This window comes from Crocuta crocuta, unplaced genomic scaffold, assembly GCF_008692635.1.
Source record: "Crocuta crocuta isolate KB4526 unplaced genomic scaffold, BGI_CrCroc_1.0 scaffold225, whole genome shotgun sequence".
Classification (NCBI taxonomy): domain Eukaryota; kingdom Metazoa; phylum Chordata; class Mammalia; order Carnivora; family Hyaenidae; genus Crocuta; species Crocuta crocuta.
This window is the reverse complement of record NW_027530408.1, coordinates 1210840-1233245: the sequence shown is the minus strand read 5'-3', so window position 1 is coordinate 1233245 and position 22406 is coordinate 1210840. Positions and strand designations below refer to the sequence as shown.

General features: G+C 46.5%; 1 protein-coding gene across 2 annotated transcripts in view; it reads right to left on the bottom strand.

Annotated features, from left to right (window-relative positions):
- Positions 1-22406, bottom strand: part of SLC39A14 (solute carrier family 39 member 14) — a 45072-nt gene that overhangs the window by 1527 nt on the left and 21139 nt on the right. The window contains exons 2-8 of one of the 2 annotated variants that reach the window (XM_077766607.1): positions 10746-11026; positions 8751-8937; positions 7762-7931; positions 3520-3642; positions 2631-2816; positions 2303-2510; positions 1066-1250 (exon numbers count right to left, since the gene is read on the bottom strand). In XM_077766607.1, coding sequence (XP_077622733.1) covers positions 1066-1250; positions 2303-2510; positions 2631-2816; positions 3520-3642; positions 7762-7931; positions 8751-8937; positions 10746-11012 — 1326 coding nt within the window. In that variant the 5' untranslated portion in view covers positions 11013-11026. Of the gene's footprint in view, positions 1-1065; positions 1251-2302; positions 2511-2630; positions 2817-3519; positions 3643-5592; positions 5763-7761; positions 7932-8750; positions 8938-10745; positions 11027-22406 lie in introns of both variants that reach the window. The other variant, XM_077766606.1, reaches the window with a different exon arrangement.

Below are 22406 nucleotides of genomic sequence, written 5' to 3'. Positions count from 1 at the left end.
AAATGCTTCCAGGGAGTGAGGATGGGTCATGGTGGTGAGCACTCTTAGCACTGCAGCAAAAGTATTATTTTCGAAGGATATGGAAAATAATTCATGCAAACATGCCAAAGAATAGGTCATGCCAACAAACAAGAAATCAACCTCATTATACAAAAGATGTAACTAATCGGGTATTTCCTTAGCCACCTCAAAGCCACTTAAAGGGCTACACCAAACGTTAGTGGGTACAATATAATGCATGCTTTCAGGCACCGCTGATACTGGCAATACTCATTAAGGCCTGTGGGGTTGGGTTCAATCATCTTCGATAATAACATATGCTAATAAGTTTTTTTGTCCTTTAAAATCTAATGTCCTCTAAATGAGTACGCTTAAATCCTGAGGCAAAGTAATGAAATGTTTTTCATCTTTTCAAGAAAACAACTGACTAGGGGCACCTGGGTGGCAAGGTCAGGTGAGTGTCCGACTTCGGCTCACGTCATGATCTCACAGTTTGTGGGTTCGAGCCCCACGTTGAGCTCTGTGCTGACAGCTCAGAGCCTGGAGCATGTCTTCAGATTCTGGGTCTCCCTCTTTCTCTGACCCTCCCCTGCTCACACTGTCTCTCTCTCTCAAAAATAAATAAAACATTAAAAAAAAAAAAGAAAACAACTGACTACTTTAAGTTTTTATTCTCTCTTATATGCTGGACCACATTCACACATGGCATGAGGTAAGTCAGGCTTTTTACAAATGGTATTTTGATAGATACTGGATTGTGTCTGTGCCATATTTGTGCCCACTCTTTTAAGGACAATGTTATATTATGTTCATTTGGGTAAACTGTGATTTGACAACTGATTTAAATAAAATATTTGCTTCACTTAGAAAAATAAATAAAATCTAATGTCCTCTTAAAAAGCATTGAACTATACACCTTAAATAGGTGGACGGTATGGTATATGAAGGATTCCTCAATAAAGCTATTATTACTAACAAACTAACTCACATCCCCTTAGCTGCCTCCTCTCTAATGAATAACCTACTGCAATTCTGCCTTCATGGCATGAACTATGGGAGACTTACCATATCAGCCAGAGCAATATACAAGAACATTCCTCCAGCCAGTGCAAAGATCCAGTTTGCAGAGAAGTGGCTGCCAGCCAGGATGCCAAAGGCCAGACCCACGTAACAGCAGCAGGCAGAAAGGAAGTTGAAGAAGAGGGCTTGCTGGATACTCATCCCAGCATTTAGCAGGATGACAAAGTCTCCTAAAGCAGGGTAACAAGAGGGAGCAGGTATGGAAGAGTTATACCAGGTCATGGACAGACAGCACAGTGGGGACAGACTGCTTGAAATATGCATAACATCTGGGTGAAAATCAAGACCGCCTCAGACATGAGAGCACAGGGACACGTCTAAGGCACCCCTCCTCTTCACCTCTTCGCCTCTAGGAGTGGTCTCCATCTGCAAAACTAGCTGCCTACTTTCAGCCTAGAGGCTTGAAAATAATGCACAGAGTTTTCAACATAGCTAACCAACTAGCAGTCACTAGCAATTGCTCTTTTGACTGACAGTGAAACAGAAGATTTTTCCTCACAACTACACTGAATGGTATTTTTAGGAAACAAAATGGAGACTGAGAGAAGTTAAGTAATTTACTCAAAGTCACAAGCCAGTGAATTGGCAAAGGCAGGACTTGACCTTGAGTCTCTTGAGTCTCCAAAGTCTAGGCCTTTTATACTCTTGCTCTGCTAAAACTAACCCTCCTAACCCCAGGCTCCTCTACTTCTTCCACCCGCGATACCTCTAACAGACATCTCAGCCTTTGAAAGATTAGTAAGATGAGGGGTGCCGGGGTGGCTCAGTTGGTTAAGCGTCCCACTTTGGCTCAGGTCATGATATCATGGTTCCTGAGTTCAAGCCCCACATCAGGCTGTGTTGATAGATCAGAGCCTGGGGCCTGCTTTGGATTCTGTGTCTCCCCCTCTCTCTGTCCCTCCCTTGCTCATGCTCGCTCACTCTCTCTCTCTCTCAAATATAAATGAAAAATCTATGAGGTGGGTATTATTAACCCCATTATAGAGGTGAGGAAATAACCACAGGACATGGGCTGGGAAGGGAAACAAACATCCCAATAAAAATCTTCATCATTTTCAATGATCAACTTTCCATCATTAATTCAATACTAAGAATTACTGGTGAGATTTCACATAGCACAGAGAATGTGTTAAGTAGCTACAAAAAGCAGTCTGAAGTCGGGGGCAGGGGAATGGGACACATCAAGGTGCTTGCAGGGGATGGTGACACTGCAGGCACTTACCTAGCTCGTGTGGGAACTCCTCGCAGAGGATGGCCACTGAGGTACTGATGCCTTGGAACACAGACACAGTGAAGGAGGCACCGATGGCCAGGCCGTCGATGAAATTGTGGAGGCCGTCGCTCAGGGTGATCATCCAGGCCAGAGTGCCAATATCAGAGTAGCGGACACCTTTCAGCCAGTAACAGGCACTCTGGGAAGCCTGCAGGTCCTACAACAAAGCCCATAACAACGGCCCCCAGGTCAAAGGACGGATGATGGGCCCTTCAAGGTAGGCCCGAATCATCAAGGCCATTACTGGTTAAAGGCCAACAGCAGATGGCCCACTGACCTGGACAGAGAGCGAGCCCACAATGACCTTCTCATCCATCATGGGGGCCTTTCCATCCAGCTCACTGCTGCAGTGCTGAGGAATCATATGGTCCAGATCCCCGTTCTGCAGCTTCTCAGTCACCCCCTCCTCCTGGTCCTTCTTGGAAGGAAGGGTCTCAGAGGTATAATGGCTGTGTCCATGCTGCTGGAGGAACCACGGAGAGGGGTCAGCATGACACTCACCAAAACCACAAAGCTTCTTGAACACTCATTCTGGTTGATACTCCCAGCACTGGGAAGACCTCATTCCACCATCAGACAAAACATAAGCAGACAATACACACAGACACCAAGGGAAAGCTGTCACAGAAAGCTGAACTAAGGTGAATGTAAGGGCTTGCTGTAGGACAGAAATTTAAACAGTGACCTCAGGGCCATCACATGGTCCAGTGGGGTGGCCCTGCTCACGAGGTTTAGAGCTCCTCTTTTGCACTGGAAAATGTTATTCCATTTGGCAACTGATCACTGCATGCCAGGCACCGAAGATACCTTTTTGGAACTAACTGGCAATAATTGTTCCTCTGTTCTCTGTGGTGGTACTTCCTACACAATGACTATATACCAAGCCACTCTTTCATCTCCTAAAGTATAAAAGGTATATTAAAAAGATAATCTAGAATAAAACAAGGGGATAAATTGCTGCCTAGCAAAAGGCACATGGGCCAGATCTGGGTTCGATCGATGGGAGATCGACTCCTGAGGTCTGTCATTTGTAATCCACTACTGGGGGACTGGGGGAACACCAGGTAAGCTCACTGTATCGGTGACGCCACTACCAAGACACATATTCATTTCTTTGATGGTTGCTTTCCTTACAAGCATTGCCTTTACCAACAATTAGGCCTCACCTCATTTTTCTGCTTAAGAAGCATCTTCAAGATCTTCTCTGTGAAAAAGAAAAGATAAAAGCCCCCAAACACCACTGCAGACTTGGAGACATAATAATCTTCCAGAGGGTTGAAACCAAAAGCCTGTGGACCCAGGAAAACAAAAGGAGTTTAAGAAAATAAAATCTCCATGGGTCCCCCACCCCCCCATATCTTAGCCACTTCCTTGATTCTAGGAAAGGAAAGAGATATACTAATTGCAATAGCTCTGCCACCTACCCCTTCATGCCCTTCCGGCAAAATCGAACCCTTGACTTTCCTTCATGCCATATTACCAGAGCCTATTAGGTTCACTTTAGCTTATTTTCTGATGCAAAAGATAGGCCCCCTTTAGAATTTTACTCCCAAGAAGAACAGCCTTGGATATGGTTTTCTGCTTTTAATTAGGACTCTGTCTTCATTTTTCCTTTGCTACAAGGGCAGAACCTGCCTGCAAATTCCATACTTAAGGAGACACTTGTGTTTATTTCCATCCTTATCTAATGTCCCTGGTTGATCTGCCTATAAACACAAAGAGCGATGGTGTAATTATACTTTCTAAAATGGGAAATCCATTCCCCAGTTAAATAGTAAATTGCGGCATCTTCCTGACCGCAGACCTCCCAGTGACCACAAAGCCAAGAAAGCAGACTATGTCACTGCACATGTCAATTTGGGGGTTTTTGTTTTGGGTTATTTCTGGAAGCTTCACTTATTAAGGGGGACAAAAAAGAATCCATCGGGAAAAGGACTGGAGTAGGAATCAGGTGAAGCCCATTCTCAGTGGTGGGGCCTTGGGAAGCTGCCCAGTGACTTGCTCCCTCCATTTTCTGACAAGAAGTGAGCTTCTCAAATAAACCAGCCTTCTTGTGAAAAGGTCAAAGATTAAAGTGAAAAGTGACCATAAGTACTAGGAACTCTGGGCTGCTTAAAAGAGGTTTTCCCTTTCTGTTTTAAAGGGACAAAATGCATCTCCACTCGCTTGTGTAGTTTTCTAAGAGACATAAAGGTCAAGTTCTAGAGTAGAAATGACATACACAGGTTACATTTCCAGAAGAGGCAAATCATCTGAAGGAAGAGTGGAGTGAAAACTGTCAATGAACAATTCTCCACAGAAAGCCACGAGGGATGGCAGAGCACAAATGCATGGCTTTAGCACGTCTAAAACCTGGCCTACAGGATACATGCTCTTGTTCTCAATTAAATGGGTAAAACACTATTTTTCTAGACATCAGCTGATCTAAGAAATCAACTAAGAAAACACAAACCCACATCTTGGAAAACATAAGGTGCTATCAGAACGTGGCATCGTCTCTGGGCTTCAACCCTGGCTCGGCCCAGGCCTGTCAGACCACCCATGAGGAGACGCCTCCTGCATACTCTCATTAGCGAGTCTACTGCAGAGATTACACCAGATCAGATGAATCTTCTCCAAGGCTGCCTGCCAAACGTTACAAAGACTAAGCTCCTCCTGTTCTGTGAAGATGTTCTCACTAACTCAGGCAAAGGGGCAAAGGTGCCACCCATGTATGTGAAACCAGGCCATTTTATTTAGATTACCTTTGTCCCCAAACAACCTACTGCGGAGAACCGATCCTTTTATTGAGATCTAGGGATTCTGTCGGTTTTTCTCTGTGTGTGCCGGCAGCCCCAAACAGGGAGCCGTCAAGTCATCTAACTGCACTACTTTTCACCCAGCAGTCAGAGAGCACGTATGAGGCACCAGGAGCTTTACAAATATTAACTCATGTAGCCCTCACAACACCAGCGTGGGGTCAGTCCTATCTTTTCCTCCATTTTACATATGAGGAAACAGAAGCACAGAAGTTCAGTGACTTGCCAAAGGACACAGAACTTGTCAAGGGTAGAGCTGGGATTCCAACCTATGCTCTGCTGCCTCCTAACTCATGACTCAATCTCAGCTTCACTTTCCAAAAGGAAGGGACTTCCTTCCGATGCCTTGTGTAGAAGTGAGGGGTGCTCCAACTGTGCCCCACGGTCCCCCCCCGGAGACCGACCAGCATGCTCCTGTGTGGAGGCCCTGACTTGCCATACCTCGGGGATGAGCTGGAAGAGGGCGTTGGAGTAGAGGGTTCCAATCGCCAGAGCTATGAAGTAGAGCAGCAGCCTCTTGTAAAATGTCTTCTTCATGAAGGGCACCACGCTGGCCCCCATGAGGGAGCAGAGGGAGATGACGGTCACACAGAGGAGACCATATCCCCACACTGCCGTTGGGGGAGAGCCAGCCCCACCCAGGAAAGGGAGAAGGGCACACGCCCCATATCACAGCGACCACCATTTAGGGGAAACATGGGGTGGAAAGGACGGGGAGGCAACGAGGAAGGTTTTGGTGGATATTAACAGGGAAACAAAAAAGGAAAAATCAGAGAGACAGGTAGGGAGGGAGAGAGAAATAGAAAATTTGTTAGTGATTCAAGTCTGATGAAATTTCCTTCAATCAGTTCAGAAGAAATGAGGAGGAATTCAAGGTGGCCTTGGAACCCCGTGGCTCCTGCGCCAGCTGCCGCCTTGGGTGGCCGGAGTGACACCTGGAGGTGCACCTGGCAGCTGCCGCGGCTGAAGGGCGGGGCGCTGCCTCCCCACACAGCTGAGGTGTGCTCAGACCTATCCACGGGCTGCCCATGGCAGACTTTGGACTCAGGGCTCTCTTCCATAGGAAACAAGATCAAGGAGACAAAGAGAGCTCACTGCGCTGCCATGTTTGCTTTTCACATCCGGCCTGTATTATACAGGCACATATGCTTCCCCCTGGACTTGGTCTGGTCTGTGTGAGATACAACCGAGTCAGATGTGCAGGGCACATGGAGGGAGAACCGGCAAAACCCAACGCCCGTACACCTCAGTTTCTTAACTTCTCAGGTTTGTTTGCCTTAAGTTTGTTTTGGCTCTGAGAGAGCTCCAGCATGGAGGACAGAGTTCCAAGATCACCTTGTCACAAAAAATATTTCCTCTATCATTCCCCAGTGTCACACACTCCAGGTAGGACAAAACTGAGCCAGGATGAGGCACTCCCCTGGGAGCCCCAGAGGCGGAGTATGTACAATTACTGTATTTCCATTTAATAGGCAATAAGGCATTTCATTTTGAATCTTTAAAAAAATTAATAAATTCAATTTCTGGAGCTGAAAAAAAAAAAAAAAGCCCAAGATGAGGCCTCCCCTAGGAAATGCTTGTTAGATTCATGTGGAATTTTGAGATAATGTGGAGATGGTGACTCTTAAACCAGATTTCTTCTCTCACTTGGAATAGGCAAGGCCTGGGGTTTCCATCTGGCATCTATTCTGGTAAGAGTCTTTTGATTGGCAAAGGCTGGGCAGCTACTGACACAGGCTCTTTAGGAAAGGCAGCTGCCACCAATCCCGAAGGGGGTCCCCACACAGTCACCCCTACTGCATGCGCACAGCCCCGCCTGAGCTGACAAAGGGGGCAGACTATCATCTTGGGTTTTATTATTATTATTTTTTTTTTTTTAGCTCCTCAGTGGTCACAATTAAAAAGGAAAATTAACAAATATTTCAAAATAGTCAAGTAAGGGCACCAGGAAGTCAGTCCTATCCCAGGAAAAAGTCAAGATGCAAGGTATGAAGCCCTGAGCACCACTTTCTTTATCTTGGAATTTTAATTTCATTTGTTTTCATTAAATAGTTTTTGTTCTGTTTGGTTCTCTATACTATGAATTATGGCCTACTTGGGAGTGGGGAAAGGATCCCTTGCTTTTCAGGCCACTTCTATTGACTGGGTGGTAACTTCTTTTCCTTCCACCTCATCCCAGACAGATGCTCTCTTGGTGGTCACACCTGAGTACTGCCAGAGCCTCTACTTAAAGCAAGGACAGGGTACCAGGGCTTGGACAGTGACCACCAGCTGCAGTGTTCCTCCTGAGCACCACAAACGGGGCAGTGGGAGGCAGGGACTGGGGGAGGCTGAGCCCTCTGTAACAGGGAGGGCACATGCGGGGAGCCTTGCATCTGACATCACCTGAAGAGGCCACAGGCCAACCTGGGTGCCCTGGGAGGGAGAGAAGTCCCTTGAGGTCCACAGTCAGAAGTCATTTGTGTCCCCTGATATGAGGGAGAAGTGAATGTTCCAGGTGGCAGTTGTCAGGAGCCTCGGAACACAGGGTGGGGGCAGGGCTGTCAAGTAGGGGGCGCAGCTGCTGGGCCCCCAGGGAAAGAGGACGCGCAAGTTTCTGTTCTACTGCACCTCTGGGATGAGCTGGAAGAGCGCGTTAGAGAGCAGCGTTCCAATGGACAGGGCGATGAAGTAAGTGAGCACACGGCTGAAAAATGCTTTCTCCGTGCACGGCAGGACGAGGACTCCCAGGAGAGAGGCCAGGTTAATCAGTGAGACACTGAGGAAGCCAAAGCCCCACACTGTGGAGGAACAAGAACAGACGGGGGCCTCCATTACTGAGGGTGGGGGGTGCTCTCGCTGCCTGGGGCGGCCCGTTCTCAATTCAGCTACCATCAGGGCAGACAGAGGGCACCAGCCCATCAGTACGTTAGCGGTTGAGTCCATCTCTTGCTGGGTGTTGTGGAAAAGCCTAAAAACAACCCAGCAAAGTCACTATCAAAAAGAGCTTACCTTTTACATGGAGAGGCAAGTGAAAACAGGAAAGTTTAAAAAAAAAAAAAAACATAGGAGTGAAATGATGATAGCAGGAAACAACGAAAGCAGCATATGCTGGGTACCAAGGGGTGGGCAGCGCACATCAGTGCGACAGGGTTTCAGAAGGGCAACCCAGGTCCGCGGGAGTCACAGACATTCACACGCCATGGTGAGTCCACTGCGGCTGGAGCCCTGGAGCCGAGGTACTGGGCAGGGTGGGGGAAAGGATGAAGTGGGCTGGGGGGCACCGAAAACAAGAACAAAAACAAAAACAAAAAAACCCAAGGCCATTCGTCCCTTGTAGCTTAATAAAAACACAAATGAAAAAAAATAGCCAAAAAAACCCCAGACTGGTCCAAAAGCCCAACACTGAGCATTCACCAGCCGGGCCACCCGGGCTGACAACATGCTGGAGCAGTCTTGGGAGTGCAGAAGGGTCAGTGCAGTCATGAGTCCGATTCACTCCCCTAGTGGTGATGAGCTGGTCACTGGCAGGAACTTCCACGAACGGCACCATCCATCGGCCCAGGGGTCTGCGTGAACATGAGCATGGCCCAGGCATCTACCTTCCTGTCCCAGCTCACCTTCAATTGCGCTTGGCTTCCCCTCTTCTGTCTGCTCATTCTCCTCGTTCTCCTGGTTCTCGGAGGAGCAGGCTCGGGAATCCAGCTGCTGGAGGATGGTAGGGCAGAACTCCTGGAACTCACTCTTTCCAATCCGTGACTGGGTGCTGAAGTTGTGGGCCGCAAAGAGGTCTCCGGAACTAAAGCACTGAGACAAAGCGGGAGAAGCAGGAAGCCTCTCAGAACCCAAAGTCACACCTCACCCCTTGTAGCAACCAACTCAGCCTTCCAAGAAGACAAAATGAAGACGCAACCCGTCCAAATTGTGGGGAGTCTTGGAATAATGTCTAGGAATTCGAGCCAGGTAGTCCCTAAACTTGAAAAACTGATAAGTAATCTCAGAGATCAGCCATGCAGTGAAAGTCATACACCTTCACACACCCATTCATACAGGGCTGCCCAGAAGGTCTGGGAATTGCAGTTGAATTCCAATCTTTGTGACCAGGGTGTGGTTTGTAGAAAAAACAGGATTCTACTAGAATACCTGAAGATACGGCTTCATTCAGATACCAAATCTGGCTGCACATCACAATAGCCTGAGGACCTATTCTATTAAAATGCAGATTCCAGATACTTCTCCAGAGCTGTTAGTAAGCACTGGCATCTAAAGAGGAACATCACCCCCCAAGACCCTATACGTGGTGTTGCTTCCAGCCTGAAGAATGTGCTGGCAGAGATTAGGGGAGGAAGGAAAGAAAATCTAAAGGTTCAGTGTACCCTGGAGCAAGTACGGGCTGGCCAGAGAACAGGAACGCTCAGTCGCCTTGGGAGGCGTTAGGTTAGTATTCTCACATGCCGTTCCTGTGAAAACACTGCAGTTTAACTTCTAATTATACTTTATACACTTGCACATCAGTCTTTATCTGAGGTGGTTTTACATGGATTCGTCTCTAACAGCCCTCTGGGTGTGGTGACAAGTGAGAGCTCCTGGGCCTACAAAGCTGAGGGCTGGACTGCGGTGACCCCAGAGCTACTGCTGCTGTGCCAAGGGGCCTGTAGGGTCGGTGTGCAACAGCCTGTCAGGGCAGCCTTCTCCTCGACTCAGACATTACCAAGCCTGTGGTTCCGCGTCCCGGCTGCCTGGCCCCCTGGCTGCGTGCCCTCTCCAAACTGCTCTCCTTTGGGCTGAAGCCCCTGGATGCCTAGCCCGTGAAGCTCCCTCGATTCCTCTCGTACTCGATTCCCTCCCCTCCCTCGATTCCCTCCCCTCCCTCTCTCATTTCTGAACCCTATGAAGACTGTCCAGCCCACAGGACTTAACACTTCATTCTATTATCAGATGACTCTGTTCTCAGTTGGTTAAGCTCCCCGTCGTGACAGCAAACTCTTCAACATGACTCATTTTTCTCTTTCTCACAGCACAGGGAACAAAGCAGATATATAAAGACACTGCTGGCTGACTTACATTTGGCTGCCACAAATAGCCTCAGACTAGGATTAGCAAAGATGATATGGAAGAAAGAACAAAGAATCCAGAGCCAAAGGACCTGGATCTCTGTCCTGAGCTCTCCAGGCCTCACGTGGGACCCTCAGGATTGCCTTCTAAACAGTGAAGACTTTCCACGTGCACCCGAGGTAGTGCGAGGCTCGTCTGGGACTGTGGGCAAAGGGTCTTGTACGCTGTAAGCCCCATGAGAAGCGCTAGCTGTCAGGGAGCTCCGGCTTGCCAACGGCTCCAGGTGATCCCAGTGCAGCTGCGAGGAAGCTTGTGGAGGGCCAAGAACCCCCACTGACAGCTCCCTCCCGTAAGGACTTCAAAACAGCCACTTGGGAGGACAGGAGGCGCTGTTGGGGGACTCAGACTCACTGACCCAGACAGCAGGGGGAGGGAGAGTTGGTCCCTCTGCTCTGCCATCAAGGCTTGCCCGCCCCAAGCCACTTGGGCTCCCCATGCCTAACAGAACTGTGACCCTAAGAGGGCAGACAGTACTCAGCAAAGCCGAGAGAGCGCCTTACCGTCGAGAGGTTCCTCTGTCCCTGCAAAGGCTGGGTGATATTGTCCCGGCCCACGCCCACATCTAGGTGGTTGAGCAGGGCCTTCAGCTCCTGCAGGGTAAGGCTGTCCCCCTCCCCGTATCGACGCAGGAGGTCCTGCAGGAAAGAGGCTGCACTGATGGCTGGCGTCCCCGTGGACACAGCGTGAGCTTCAGGAAGAGCAGTACTCCATAAACTGAGCAGGGTCAGCAGGAAGCAGTGAGGGAAGGCTGGGGGTAGCAGCTGCATGCTGGCAGAGAAGCCTGTAAGAAGGAAAAGCAGGTGAGTGAGAGGCTCCAGAAACCGACCCTTTCCTCTGGCTTCCCCACCAGACGTGGCAGCCTCACTCTGGACAGCCTTCTCTCCCCATCTAACCTTTTACCCTTCCCTAATGCCTCTGCCAAGCTGTTGATAAAAACACTTCTTTTCAAAACATAGAATAAAAAAATAATAAAAGGACAAATTCAAAAGGTTTTACTAAACTTAAAAAGTTAAAACACTACATGATTATGCTTAAAAAGTTATCTTTTAGAGATTCAGAAATAATCGTGGATTAAACAATATCTGGAATTTGCTTCAAAATAACAAAGGAGGGGGTATTTGCCTTGGGAACATAGATGAGACACAACCAGTCATCAGGCATGAGTTAATAACTCATGAAATGGCTCAATTAGGTGAATGGGAATTTATTATACTATTCTACTTTTTTTTTTTCAAAGTAGGCTCTATGCCCAACGTGGGGCTTGAACTCATAACCCCGAGATTAAGAGCTGCATGCTCTACCAACTGAGCCAGTCAGAAGCCCCTATACTATTCTACTTTTGTACATTGGAAATTTCTCCAAAATAAAAAGTTACCTTAAACAAACAAAAAAACCAGGGGTGCCTGGGTGGCTCAGTTGGTTAAACATCTGACTTTGGCTCAGATCATGATCTTACAGTTTGTGAGTTCAAGCCCTGAACGGGGCTCTGTGCTGACAGCTCAGAGCCTGGAGCCTGCTTTGGATTCTGTGTCTCCTCTCTCTCTCTCTGCCCTTCCCCCACTCCGGCTCTGTCTCTGTCTCTCAAAAATGAATAAAAAACGTTAAAAAAATTTATTAAAAAACAGGGCGCCTGGGTGGCTCAGTTGGCTAAGCATCCGACTTTGGCTCAGGTCATGATCTTAAGATTCATGAGTCTGAGCCACAAATGGAGGTCTCTGCTGTCAGCACTGAGCTCACTTAGGATCCTCTCTCTCTCTGCCCGTCCCCCACTCATTCTCTCTCTTTCTCAAAAATAAGCATCAAAAAAAAAAAAAAAAAAAAAAAAACCCCTACAACTAAAAGAGGGGGAAAAAATAGACCAGGGGAATAAATACACCATCAAACATGACAAAGGTTTATTTCTATACTGCCTAAATTAGAGAACAAACATGAAAAAATACCGAGACACTCTCGTTTGTTAAGTATAGAAACTTAAGGGGGCAGGGGATGGGCAAAACAGGTGAAGGGGATGAAGAGGTACAAACTTCCAGCTATAAAATAAGTAAGACACAGGGATGAAAAGTACAGCTTGGGGAACACAGTCAATAACTTTGTAATAACTGTATACTGACAGATGGTGACTGCACTTATCCTGGTGAGCACTGTGTAATGCATATACATATCGAATCAATATGTTCCATACCTGAAACTAATATATTATAGGTCAACTACTGTTCATTAAAAAATAATACAAATTTAAAAGACGGATAGTGTTATATTGCTGCTTATTAAAACAGCAAAACAGATGAAAAAAAGACAAACCTGAATGTTAGGTTAAACAAAAGAGTAAGATACTGCTGGTGGCTATATAAATCATGAGACTCTTGAAGTTATATGATAACAAAAGCATTTCTTAAATCCTTTGAATTATTAAGTTTACCTTTGGAATTTATACTAACAGAAGCAATCCAAAAATAAAAAGGCTGTAGGCAGAAAATTATGGTCCTGCAAATTATATCCATTTCATTGAATAGTATGCAGCTATAAAAATGAAAACCCTGAGTGTCATGTTAAGCAAAGAAGCAGAACAATTATGTAACAAAAGTAGGAAGTGAGAAGGTCAGGGAAACATTTTCTTTCGTTAATCATTTCCTCCATATAGTTATAATTTAATTAGTGAATAAACAAATACCAGGTGGGGAAAACGAGCCTCCTATTTAATCAGACCCAGGAACTTCATCACTACAGGTGTTTCCACAACTCCCAGGCTCCCAGGGCCCTGGCATTCTTCTCACTGGATCACTCCACCTCAGGACCTTTGCTTGTGACAGAGGAGCTAGAGCAGGGTGGTTAAAAGCAGGCTTGTTTGGTGTGCATCCTGGTTCTGCCATTTACAAGGGTTGCGATCTTGGGCAAGATATCTAAACATTCTAGAGTCACAGTAGTGATACAGGGGTGCCTGGCTGGCTCAGTCAGCGGAGTGATCTCTTGATCTCAGGGTTGTGAGCTCGAGCCCACATTGGGTATAGAGATTACTTAAATAAAAATTAAAAAGAGTAGTGATGCAGCTTACCCTGGCCTTTAGTGTCAGGGCGACCTGGCTTAAATTTCTGTACCACTGCTGGCCAGATATGTGACCTTGGGCAAGTTACTTAGGCTCTCTCTACCTGTTTTCTCATCTATAAAATGGGTACACACTTCTCTGGGCTACTGTGAAAATTTAATGACATGAGCTACAGCAAGTCACCAAGTGCCTGACCTACAGAAAGCACTCAATCAAATGTGATTTGATTATAATTAGCAGAGTTCCTCCACTTTGACTCCCTCCCAGCCCAGATATGAGCTGTTAATGGAATTATCGGGAATATCTCTGTGGCTAACTTTACTCTAGCCCTGTAGCACACATTTCCCACAGGTCTCCCCAACAAATATACCAGGCGACATTTCAGGCTTTAGCCGCCACAGGTGGAGCATGCACAGAATCTGGAGACAGAAAAATATCCCTCTTCAATGGAATGTACTTTAAGTCATACAAAGAGATGGATTAGCCTTCAGCATAAATGGCAGTGTGCAATGTGTTACTTTAAGACTAACAACTCTCAAATCTACACTGAGAACCAGAAGTTAAATTACAGTCAGCAGGTGGGATCTTAGGCTGAAATGGCTAAAATCTGCTGTACCAAGAAAACTGTCCTCTACCTGGCCACATTGGAATCTGTCTGAGGCAAGTGTTGTACTATCAGAGTGAAGGAGAGGAGGGCCGAGCAGATTTAGCAAAGGACAGCAAAGAGATGATGAGGTCAGCACTCGGTATCACCAGAACCAACACTGCTAAGCACCTGACAGTCACGGATTCCTTGAAGAGAAGCTGGGATACTTATCTTCACCTAATAGATGCGGAAACCCGGTTTCAGAGATTAGGAAACAAGAGCCATAGTCAACAAGTCAAGTAGATTAAATTTTTCATGAACTGAAACCAGTCTGAATGACGGGAAAGTCAGTGCACTCTGCGCCACTTCCCCGCTGTATGCAGACATAAAATATACACCCTGGGTCCCCTTGAAGGTCCGGAAAACCCTGTAGGTCTCTAGGCAGCTCTTCCAAATTTTATTTATTTACTTATTTAATTAAGTAATCTCTGCATCCAACGTGGAGCTCGACCTTACAACCCAGAGATCAAGAGTCGTGTGCGCTACCGACTGAGCCAGGCAGACACTAGCTCTTCTCAATTTCTATGAGTGCCAACAAGAACCCCAAGTCCAGGCATAACATGCACTGAAGACCTGTGAGAGGGACCCCGCAGGTACATGTTAGAGGCCAGCCTGTGTTACAACCACTTCAACAAAACAATGGTCCCCACTTTAGCAGTATTTCTCAAATTTATCTGTAGCAACTTTAAAACATTCAGAACACACAAACACAAAATTGCTTCAAGTGTGAAACAGCCCACATAACTTAAGTAGCTTCTTTGCCTGGCTGGGCATTCATGTCAAAGTAAGCATTTGCAAAAACTATCCATTCCCTGCTAACCCCACAGCCTTCGGGGTGGCGGGGAGAGCCTCCTGAAATGCACGGGCAAAACCTCCTGCCTGACCTGACACTCAAGACATGACCCACCTCCTCCCCCCTCTCCCCCAGAGAGTCTAAAAACAACTAGGAGGGCAATTCAGAAGTCCTGGTCCAAGGGATTTTGGAGTTGCTAAAGACACTCCAAATCCAAGTGATCCTGGCTTTTTGGCAGACATGGAAGGGGAGCTTTCTGCTCCAATGGAGATTTTTTTTTTCTTTAGCTACAAGTTATTCTTAGAAAAAAAAGTTTATAGAAGATTCTCTGGAGGAAACAAAGGAGAGAGGAAGAGAACCCATACAGGTCTTGATGAGGCTGGAGGGTGAAGCTGGGCAGGGGTCTTCATGGTGTGGGCCCAGCTGCGGAAGGAAGCCTGGATCTATTAAGGCTGTGGGAATGGGAGGGCCCCTGGGTGGACCCCCACAGTCCTCCCAGGGAGCCAAGCCAGCTGCCCTCAAGGACACCTTCCAGGAGTAGTAAGAAGAGCAAGCAGGGCAGGGCATGAAAACAAGCTGGAAAGAGACAAAGGCTCAAATGTGCTCTTGGCTCAGAGGACCAGGCTCTCCCACTAAAGAAGTTGGAGTCTCTCCACTCCTTTGTTCACTTGGCATGGGTTCAAAGAAGTAAATTATTTTAGTGCCTTTAGGTCTGCCTCCAAGGCGCCAGACCCAATCCTCGTAGAGGGAAATAAAAATCCTAAGAGAAAGTCAGCAAGAGATGCTTGCTCTCAGATCCTCTGTGAAACTTCAGGTTTCCTTACCATCTCGGAGGCTCCTGAATCAGAATTCCACCTGCCTGCCATCACTTCACTGGGTCCAGAAGTACCTCATCCTAAAAATGGCACTTCTGTCTGGTGGACATAGTTTAACTGCCTTACTCAATATGCTGCTGGTTATCTATGCCCACCTTTTGCTAGGAGCAAAAACATTTACTTCTGGCTAGAGCAATGAAGCAGCGACTGATGATGATGCTTGGTGCGGAGGTTGACCATCGGGACCCAATGGGCCTGGGAGTGCCAGGTCTCCAAACATCTACTCCCTTCCTTGACCGCTGGCTGGCAAGAGAGCCCTCTGTTCTCAGTCTTTCAGCCTCTGGGCTGCGGAATGAAACATGGGAGACTGAATGCTCCAGAGACAAACATGAGTAAGGAACAACTGTTTCTGAGGCCACTGATGAGCCACAGGAATTGGGTGACAGATGTTGTCTGTAAACCCACCTACTTGGGCCTATTCTGTGCCCCCCTCAAGGCATGGGCAATGTGGAAGCACAGCAAATTACAAAGCTAGAACTTCTTTTTTTAATGTTTCTAGAGAGAGGGAGAGAGACAGCGTGATCAGGGGAGGGCCAGAGAGAGAGGGAGACACAGAATCCAAAGACAGGCTCCAGGCTCAGAGCTGTCAGCACAGAGCCCGACGTGGGGCTCTAACTCATGAACCGCGAGATCATGACCTGAGCTGAAGTCGGATGCTCAACCGATTGAGCCACCCAGGCACCCAAATCTAGAATTCTTACGCTGAGGTCTTAGCTATAGGTTGAAGGGTAGCAATCAGAGGAAGGGCAATCTCAGCTGGGTTTTTACAGAGCTCTTTACTTAAAATTGAGAAAAGGTTGATTTTCTATAGAAAAGAAAGACAGAAAGAAAGACACCAACCATGGGGGTTTGAGGGTTGTGAGGGGAGGTGTGGCTGGGGGGAAGGGGAAGCTGTGAGGATAGAAATGATAGCTCCCCAGAACCCTTTACTGCCTGGCCTTAGTGAATCACCCTAAGCTTTCCCCTCAACTGTCTTCTCCCCCACCTAAAATACAAAGGATGTCAAAAGAGGTGTCTAGCTCTCTTATGTTCCTCTTGGGGACAGACAGCAAGGACTCTCTGAGAGACTGTGACCTCAGTACATTCAAGGCTCCAGGCCCAATGTCCCAACTGGCTATAAGGCCATTCCCTGCCCCGCCGAGGGATCTTCCCCGGTCAACAGTTCACTTCTGTAGAACACCTTCAAATAGATCGGTCTTTCTCCAGTCTCCACCCCCCACCCCATTCTAAGGCGGTGACCCAGTGGACGCTCCCCACTAATGGTTAACTATTGCAGATGGGTCCAGGTGAATCAAGGGGGCAACATTCCTGAGCCTCCACTGGGAGAGATGTGCATAACCCTGACACTTGCAGACAAAAGACAAAGTCAGGGGGAGGGGAAGAAGGGGAGGTCTTGAGGAATCAACCCATTCCCCTCCACCCCCCACCCCCGACGGTCAGTCTTCATTGGTCCAAGTACCAAAGAAGTATACTTCCGGCTTTGGCAACAGAGGGACACTGGAGCTGGTGTGAGAAGGCCAGTTTGCAGCAACTCCAAGCAACGCGTGGAGCTCACTAGATGTTTCCTCAGTTCAGAAAGAGGAAAATAAACCTGCAGAGTTTTGAGTATCAATATAAAGTATGTCAAAACATTAAATGAAAATAAAAACTTCTGAGTTAAGATGGAGAAATGAAATGGTATCACAACTTTCCTTCCCCTGATCATTGACATTTGAGTACAAAGGGGCGCCTGGGTAGCTCAGTCAGTTGTCTTCTTGATTTCACTTCAGGTCATGATCCCAGGGTCATGGGGTGGAGTCCCATGTCCAACACCGTGCTCAGTGTGGAGCCTGCTTGAGAGTCTCTCTACCTCTCTCTGTCCCTCTCTCCCATTTGCATGCACTCTTTCTCTAAGATTAAAAAAAAATTTTTTTTAGTAAAAATTCAGGAAAAAAAAAAAGATACCAACAGCAACCAAACACAGAGATGGACACTGAGTAACTTCAAAACCAGAGGCAAGTTAAGAAACGCAGGGGGCACCCTCCATGGCTTGTCTCCGAGGGCTGGTCCGGCCTTCACAGCCACAGCAGGGACAGAGGAGCCGGAATTCTCACTGGCCTCCCCCAAACCTGCAGAGGCAATCAGCTGCCAATTCTTTTTCCTCTTCAGTTAAGGAGTAGTGGGAGAAGTTGCTGGGAAACAAAGAGGTGACACTAGAACGAGAACAATGAGACTCTCCTAGAAGGGAAACCAGGGCCCTAAGGCCACATACTGAACAGGGACATGATCCAATTCCCAGTGAGTATTCCTCCCCCTCCAACATAAGTGGAATGCGCCTCCTGGATACGTGGGTTGAGCCACACCACAGGGCTGCTACCCAAACCCAGAGTCTGGGCCAGAACCATCTCCACCACCACATCGCCTCTCCACACTCCCTACAGGCCACAGAGAACAGGTTAGGAATACCCAGCGCTCACCACTGCTGTCATTGCCATGGGGGGTGGGTGGGGTGGGGGAAGAAAGTCTTATTTTAGAGCCGACATAGCCCAACAGCACAATGGGAACAGCAGGTGAACCATGCAAAAGACAAAGATGTCAAGGGGCGCCTGGGTGGCTCAGTCAGTTAAGTGTTTGACTTCTGTTCAGGTCATGATCTCACGGTTCACAGGTTTGAGACCCGCATCAGGCTCTGTGCTAATAGCTAATAGCTAATAGCAGGTCTGGAACCTGCTTCAGATTCTCTGTCTCCCTGTCTCTCTACTCCTTCTCTGCTCACACTCTGTCTCTGTCTCTCTCTCAAAAATAAACATTAAAAAAAAAAGACAAAGATGTCAACCCAAAGTAAAACATTAACTCCAGAGAAAGCAATTCCTCACAACCGCTTCACACTGCAGAATACTTAATTAGAACATTAATGCAATAAAATCAGAGCTCAAAGAAATTATAAAATAACATGAGATCAAAAGGGAGGCAGGCTTACTTAAAAAAAAATCACTAAAGAACCAATAAATAGTTTATCATGAACAGAGAACAGAATTCTGCCAATAATCTAAAATAGAAATACTGACAAAAGAATGTCTGAAATAACCACAGTGAATGTAGAAGGAAAAGACAGATTAAAACAAGTAATGAGGGTGGATCAAGTCAACTGAGTGCCCAACTCTTGATTTTGGCTCACGTCATGATTTCACGGTTTGTGGGATTCAGCCCCATATTGGATTGGGCTCTTCGCTGATCCTGTGAGACCTGCTTAGGATTCTCTCTCTGCCTCTCTCTCTACTCTTCTCTCCCATTTGCCCTCTCTCTCAAAAGAAAAAAAAAAGTAGGGGCATGTGGGTGGCTCAGTCAGTTAAGCGTTTGACTTCAGCTCAGGTCATGATCTCAAGGTCTGTGAGTTTGAGACACGCATTAGGCTCTGTGCTGATAGCTCAGAGCCTGGAGCCTGTTTCGGATTCTGTGTCTCCCTCTCTGCCCCTCTCTTGCTTGTATTCTCTCTCTCTCTCAAAATAAAAAATGAATTAAAAAAGCAATGAGGATTAAAAGCTTCTGCACAGCCNATGGCAAAAAAAAAAAAAAAAAAACAATGAGGAGTACCTGGCTGGCTCAGTTGGTGGAGCACGTGACTCTTGGTTTCTGTGTGTGAGTTCAAGCCCTACACAGGGTGTAGAGATTACTTTAAAAACAACAACAACAACAACAACAACAAAAAACACTTAAAAGTCTGATGCAGAATGCCAAACTTAGAAAAGACATCTTCAGGGAGACTGGGTGGCTAGGTCCGAAGCATCTGACTCTTGGTTTTGGTTCAGGTCATGGGTTGTGAGTTTGAGCTCCTGTCAGATTCTGCGCTAACAGCCTGGAGAATGCTTGAGGATCTGTTCTCTCCCTCTGCCCCTTCTGCGCTCTCACTCTCAAAATAAACAAATAAACTAAAAAAAAAAAAAAGACATTTTCAGGCATCTCAAAGAAAAATTTTTCCCAAAAATATTTTACTACAAAAATTGATACATATATTGGGGCGCCTGGGTGGCTCAGTCAGTTGAGTGGTCATGATCTTATGGTCTATGGGTTCGAGCCCCGCGTCAGGCTCTGTGCTGACAGCTAGCTCAGAGCCTGGAGCCTGCTTTGGATTCTGTGTCTCCCTCTCTCTCTGCCCCTCCTCCACCTGCACTGCCTCTCTCTCTCTCTCTCTCAAAAATAAACAAACATTCCAAAAAAAATTTTTTTTAATTGATACATATAAAACTTCTCTTAAGTGGGATAAAATTCAGACAGCCCTCATCTTCCCCAGAGCAACCTTCAGTATCAGAAGAAAATGCAACAATGTTTACATCAAGAGAGAAAGGGAGAAACCCACAGACATTGTTCCCAGCCAAGATGTCACACAAATCTGTAAGGACAACAGGTAGAAATTTTCAAGCATGAAAGATGTCAGAGGCTACAGTGTCCTTCCCAGAGTGAAAAAAACCAGAGAATGAAATTAGCTAATTAGCAGAGAAATAAAAATAAAGATCACAGGAATGCAGAAACCATGGTAATGCACTGACGGTAAACAAGAAATAAAGGTTGAGCGTCTGACTCTTGACTTTAGCTCAGGTCATGATCTCATGGTTCGTGAGATTGGCCCTGAGTCCAGCTCTGTGTTCAAAGATCAAGGCCTGCTTGGGACTCTCTTTCCCTTTCTCTCTGCCCCTCCCCCACTCAAAACATTCTCCCTCTAAAAACAACAAACAACAACAAAAACCACGGGGATTATGGCTACAGGACAGAATCTAAATGTTATAGAAATGGACAAATTTACTACTAATAATTAATACAACCAAAAGATGAGGGGTACCTGTGTGGCTCAGTCAGCTAAGCCTCTGGCTCTTAACTTTGGCTCAGGTCATGATCTCACGGTTCGTGGGTTCGAGCCCCGCATCGGGCTCTGTGCTGACAGCTCAGAGCCTGGAGCCTGCTTCAGATTCTGTGTCTCCCTCTCTCCCTGACCATCCCCTGCTCACGCGGTCTCTCTCTCTCTCATAAATAAATAAAACATTAAAAAAAAAAAACAAGATGAGTGGGGTACTGGGTGGCTCGATAGGGTAAGTGACCAACTCTTTTTTTTTTAAGTTTATTTATTTATTTTGGGAAAGAGAGAGAAAGAGAGTCAGCACAAGTAAGGGAGAGAAGGAGAGAGATCGAGACAGAATCCCAAGCAGATTCTCTCTCTCCCTCTCTGCCCCACTCTTGCTCTCAAGATAAACAAACTTAAAAAAAAAAAAGTGAAAATACTAATGTTTTCATCTTTCATAGCAGAGTCAATAAATACTGTTTAAAATGGGTAATTAGGGGCGCCTGGGTGGCTTAGTCGGTTAAGCGTCCAACTTTCGCTTAGGTCATGATCTCGCGGTTCGTGGGTTCGAGCCCCACGTCGGGCTCTGTGCTGACTGCCAGCTCAGAGCCTGGAGCCTGTTTCAGAGTCTGTGACTCCCTCTCTCTCTGACCCTCCCCTGCTCACGCTGTCTCTCTCTCTCTCTCCTAGAAATAAATAAAAATTAAATAAATAAATAAATAAAATAAAATAAAATGGGTAATTAGAAGGGCACCTGGGTGGCTCAGTCGCTTGAGTGGCTGACTTTGACTCGGGTCATGATCTCAGTCTGTGAGTTCGGGCCCTGCATCGGGCTCTCTGCTGTCAGCACAGAGCCCACTTTGGAATCTGTCTCTCTCTCTGCCCCTCCCCTGCTCATGCTCTCTCAAAAATAAATAAAACATTAAAAAAATATAAAAATAAAGTGGGTAATTATAGATATGACTCACAAAGTTTTTTTTAAACCTCCTTTATGATATAATCTCTTGGCAAAAAACCTATTTCTTTAAAGCTTAATAATTCCTTTAATTTTGCTAGTTTCTTTTTCTTCTGTTATACTCAGGGAAACTTTAAATATTTTTTTACAAGATTATTATTTCTATCTGCTTGTATCCATGAATATGCCTGGAGGATTACCCAGAATAGTATTCATTTAATAGTAGTGATGACTATTTGAGTGGTGGGATTTGGAGTATTTGTTTTTGTTTTTTTTTACTTCAACTCATTGATGGGACGTGGGGTATGGCAATACAAGAAAACACAGGTGGTTATTTTTATAGTCATGGGGTTAGGGAGAACTTCTAAGTATGGCACAAAACGTACAACCTGTAAAAGCAATGATCATTACGTCTGACTACAAACACTGTCTGGTGTTATATAAATAATGAGCATAACTCCCAGGATTCGCGGTCAAACTAATAAGGATACAGTGGTCTGTGTACGAACCAACAGACCCACTTAAAAAAACCAGTCGTCTCACCGCTTGGTGCTCAGGTAAATAACAGCCCACTGGCTCTCTGGAGGTGAAAGAATTTTGCGGAAAAACGACCCAGTCCACAGTCCTCCCCAACCACCAAAAGAACACCATCCAAGAAGCCACTCTCCTCCAGGGCAAGCTGAAGCCCCCTCCCAAGTACAGGTCAAACACTGGAGCCAGCAGGCAGCCTTGCCCAAGAGGCCCAGGACTCAAAGAGCCCATTCTTCTGCCCCCTCCGGCCTTCTGCCTTCCGCTTTCTAAAGGCAGTCTTCTCTTCTCCCAGCTCCCACTACCAGGACCTTAGCCTCAAGCTTTGGCTCAACCAAGGCCACCCAGGGTGGGAGATTTCCGCAAACAGTGCAGGAGGTCTGGGGGCAGGGAGGAGGGTGGTGTTACCTGGAGGCAGTGCCTTATTTACTTCCCCCAGGAAACCCCGTCGCTGGGAGGGGAAGGATGAGAAAACTTAAAAAAAAAAAAAAAAAAAAAAAAAAAAAGG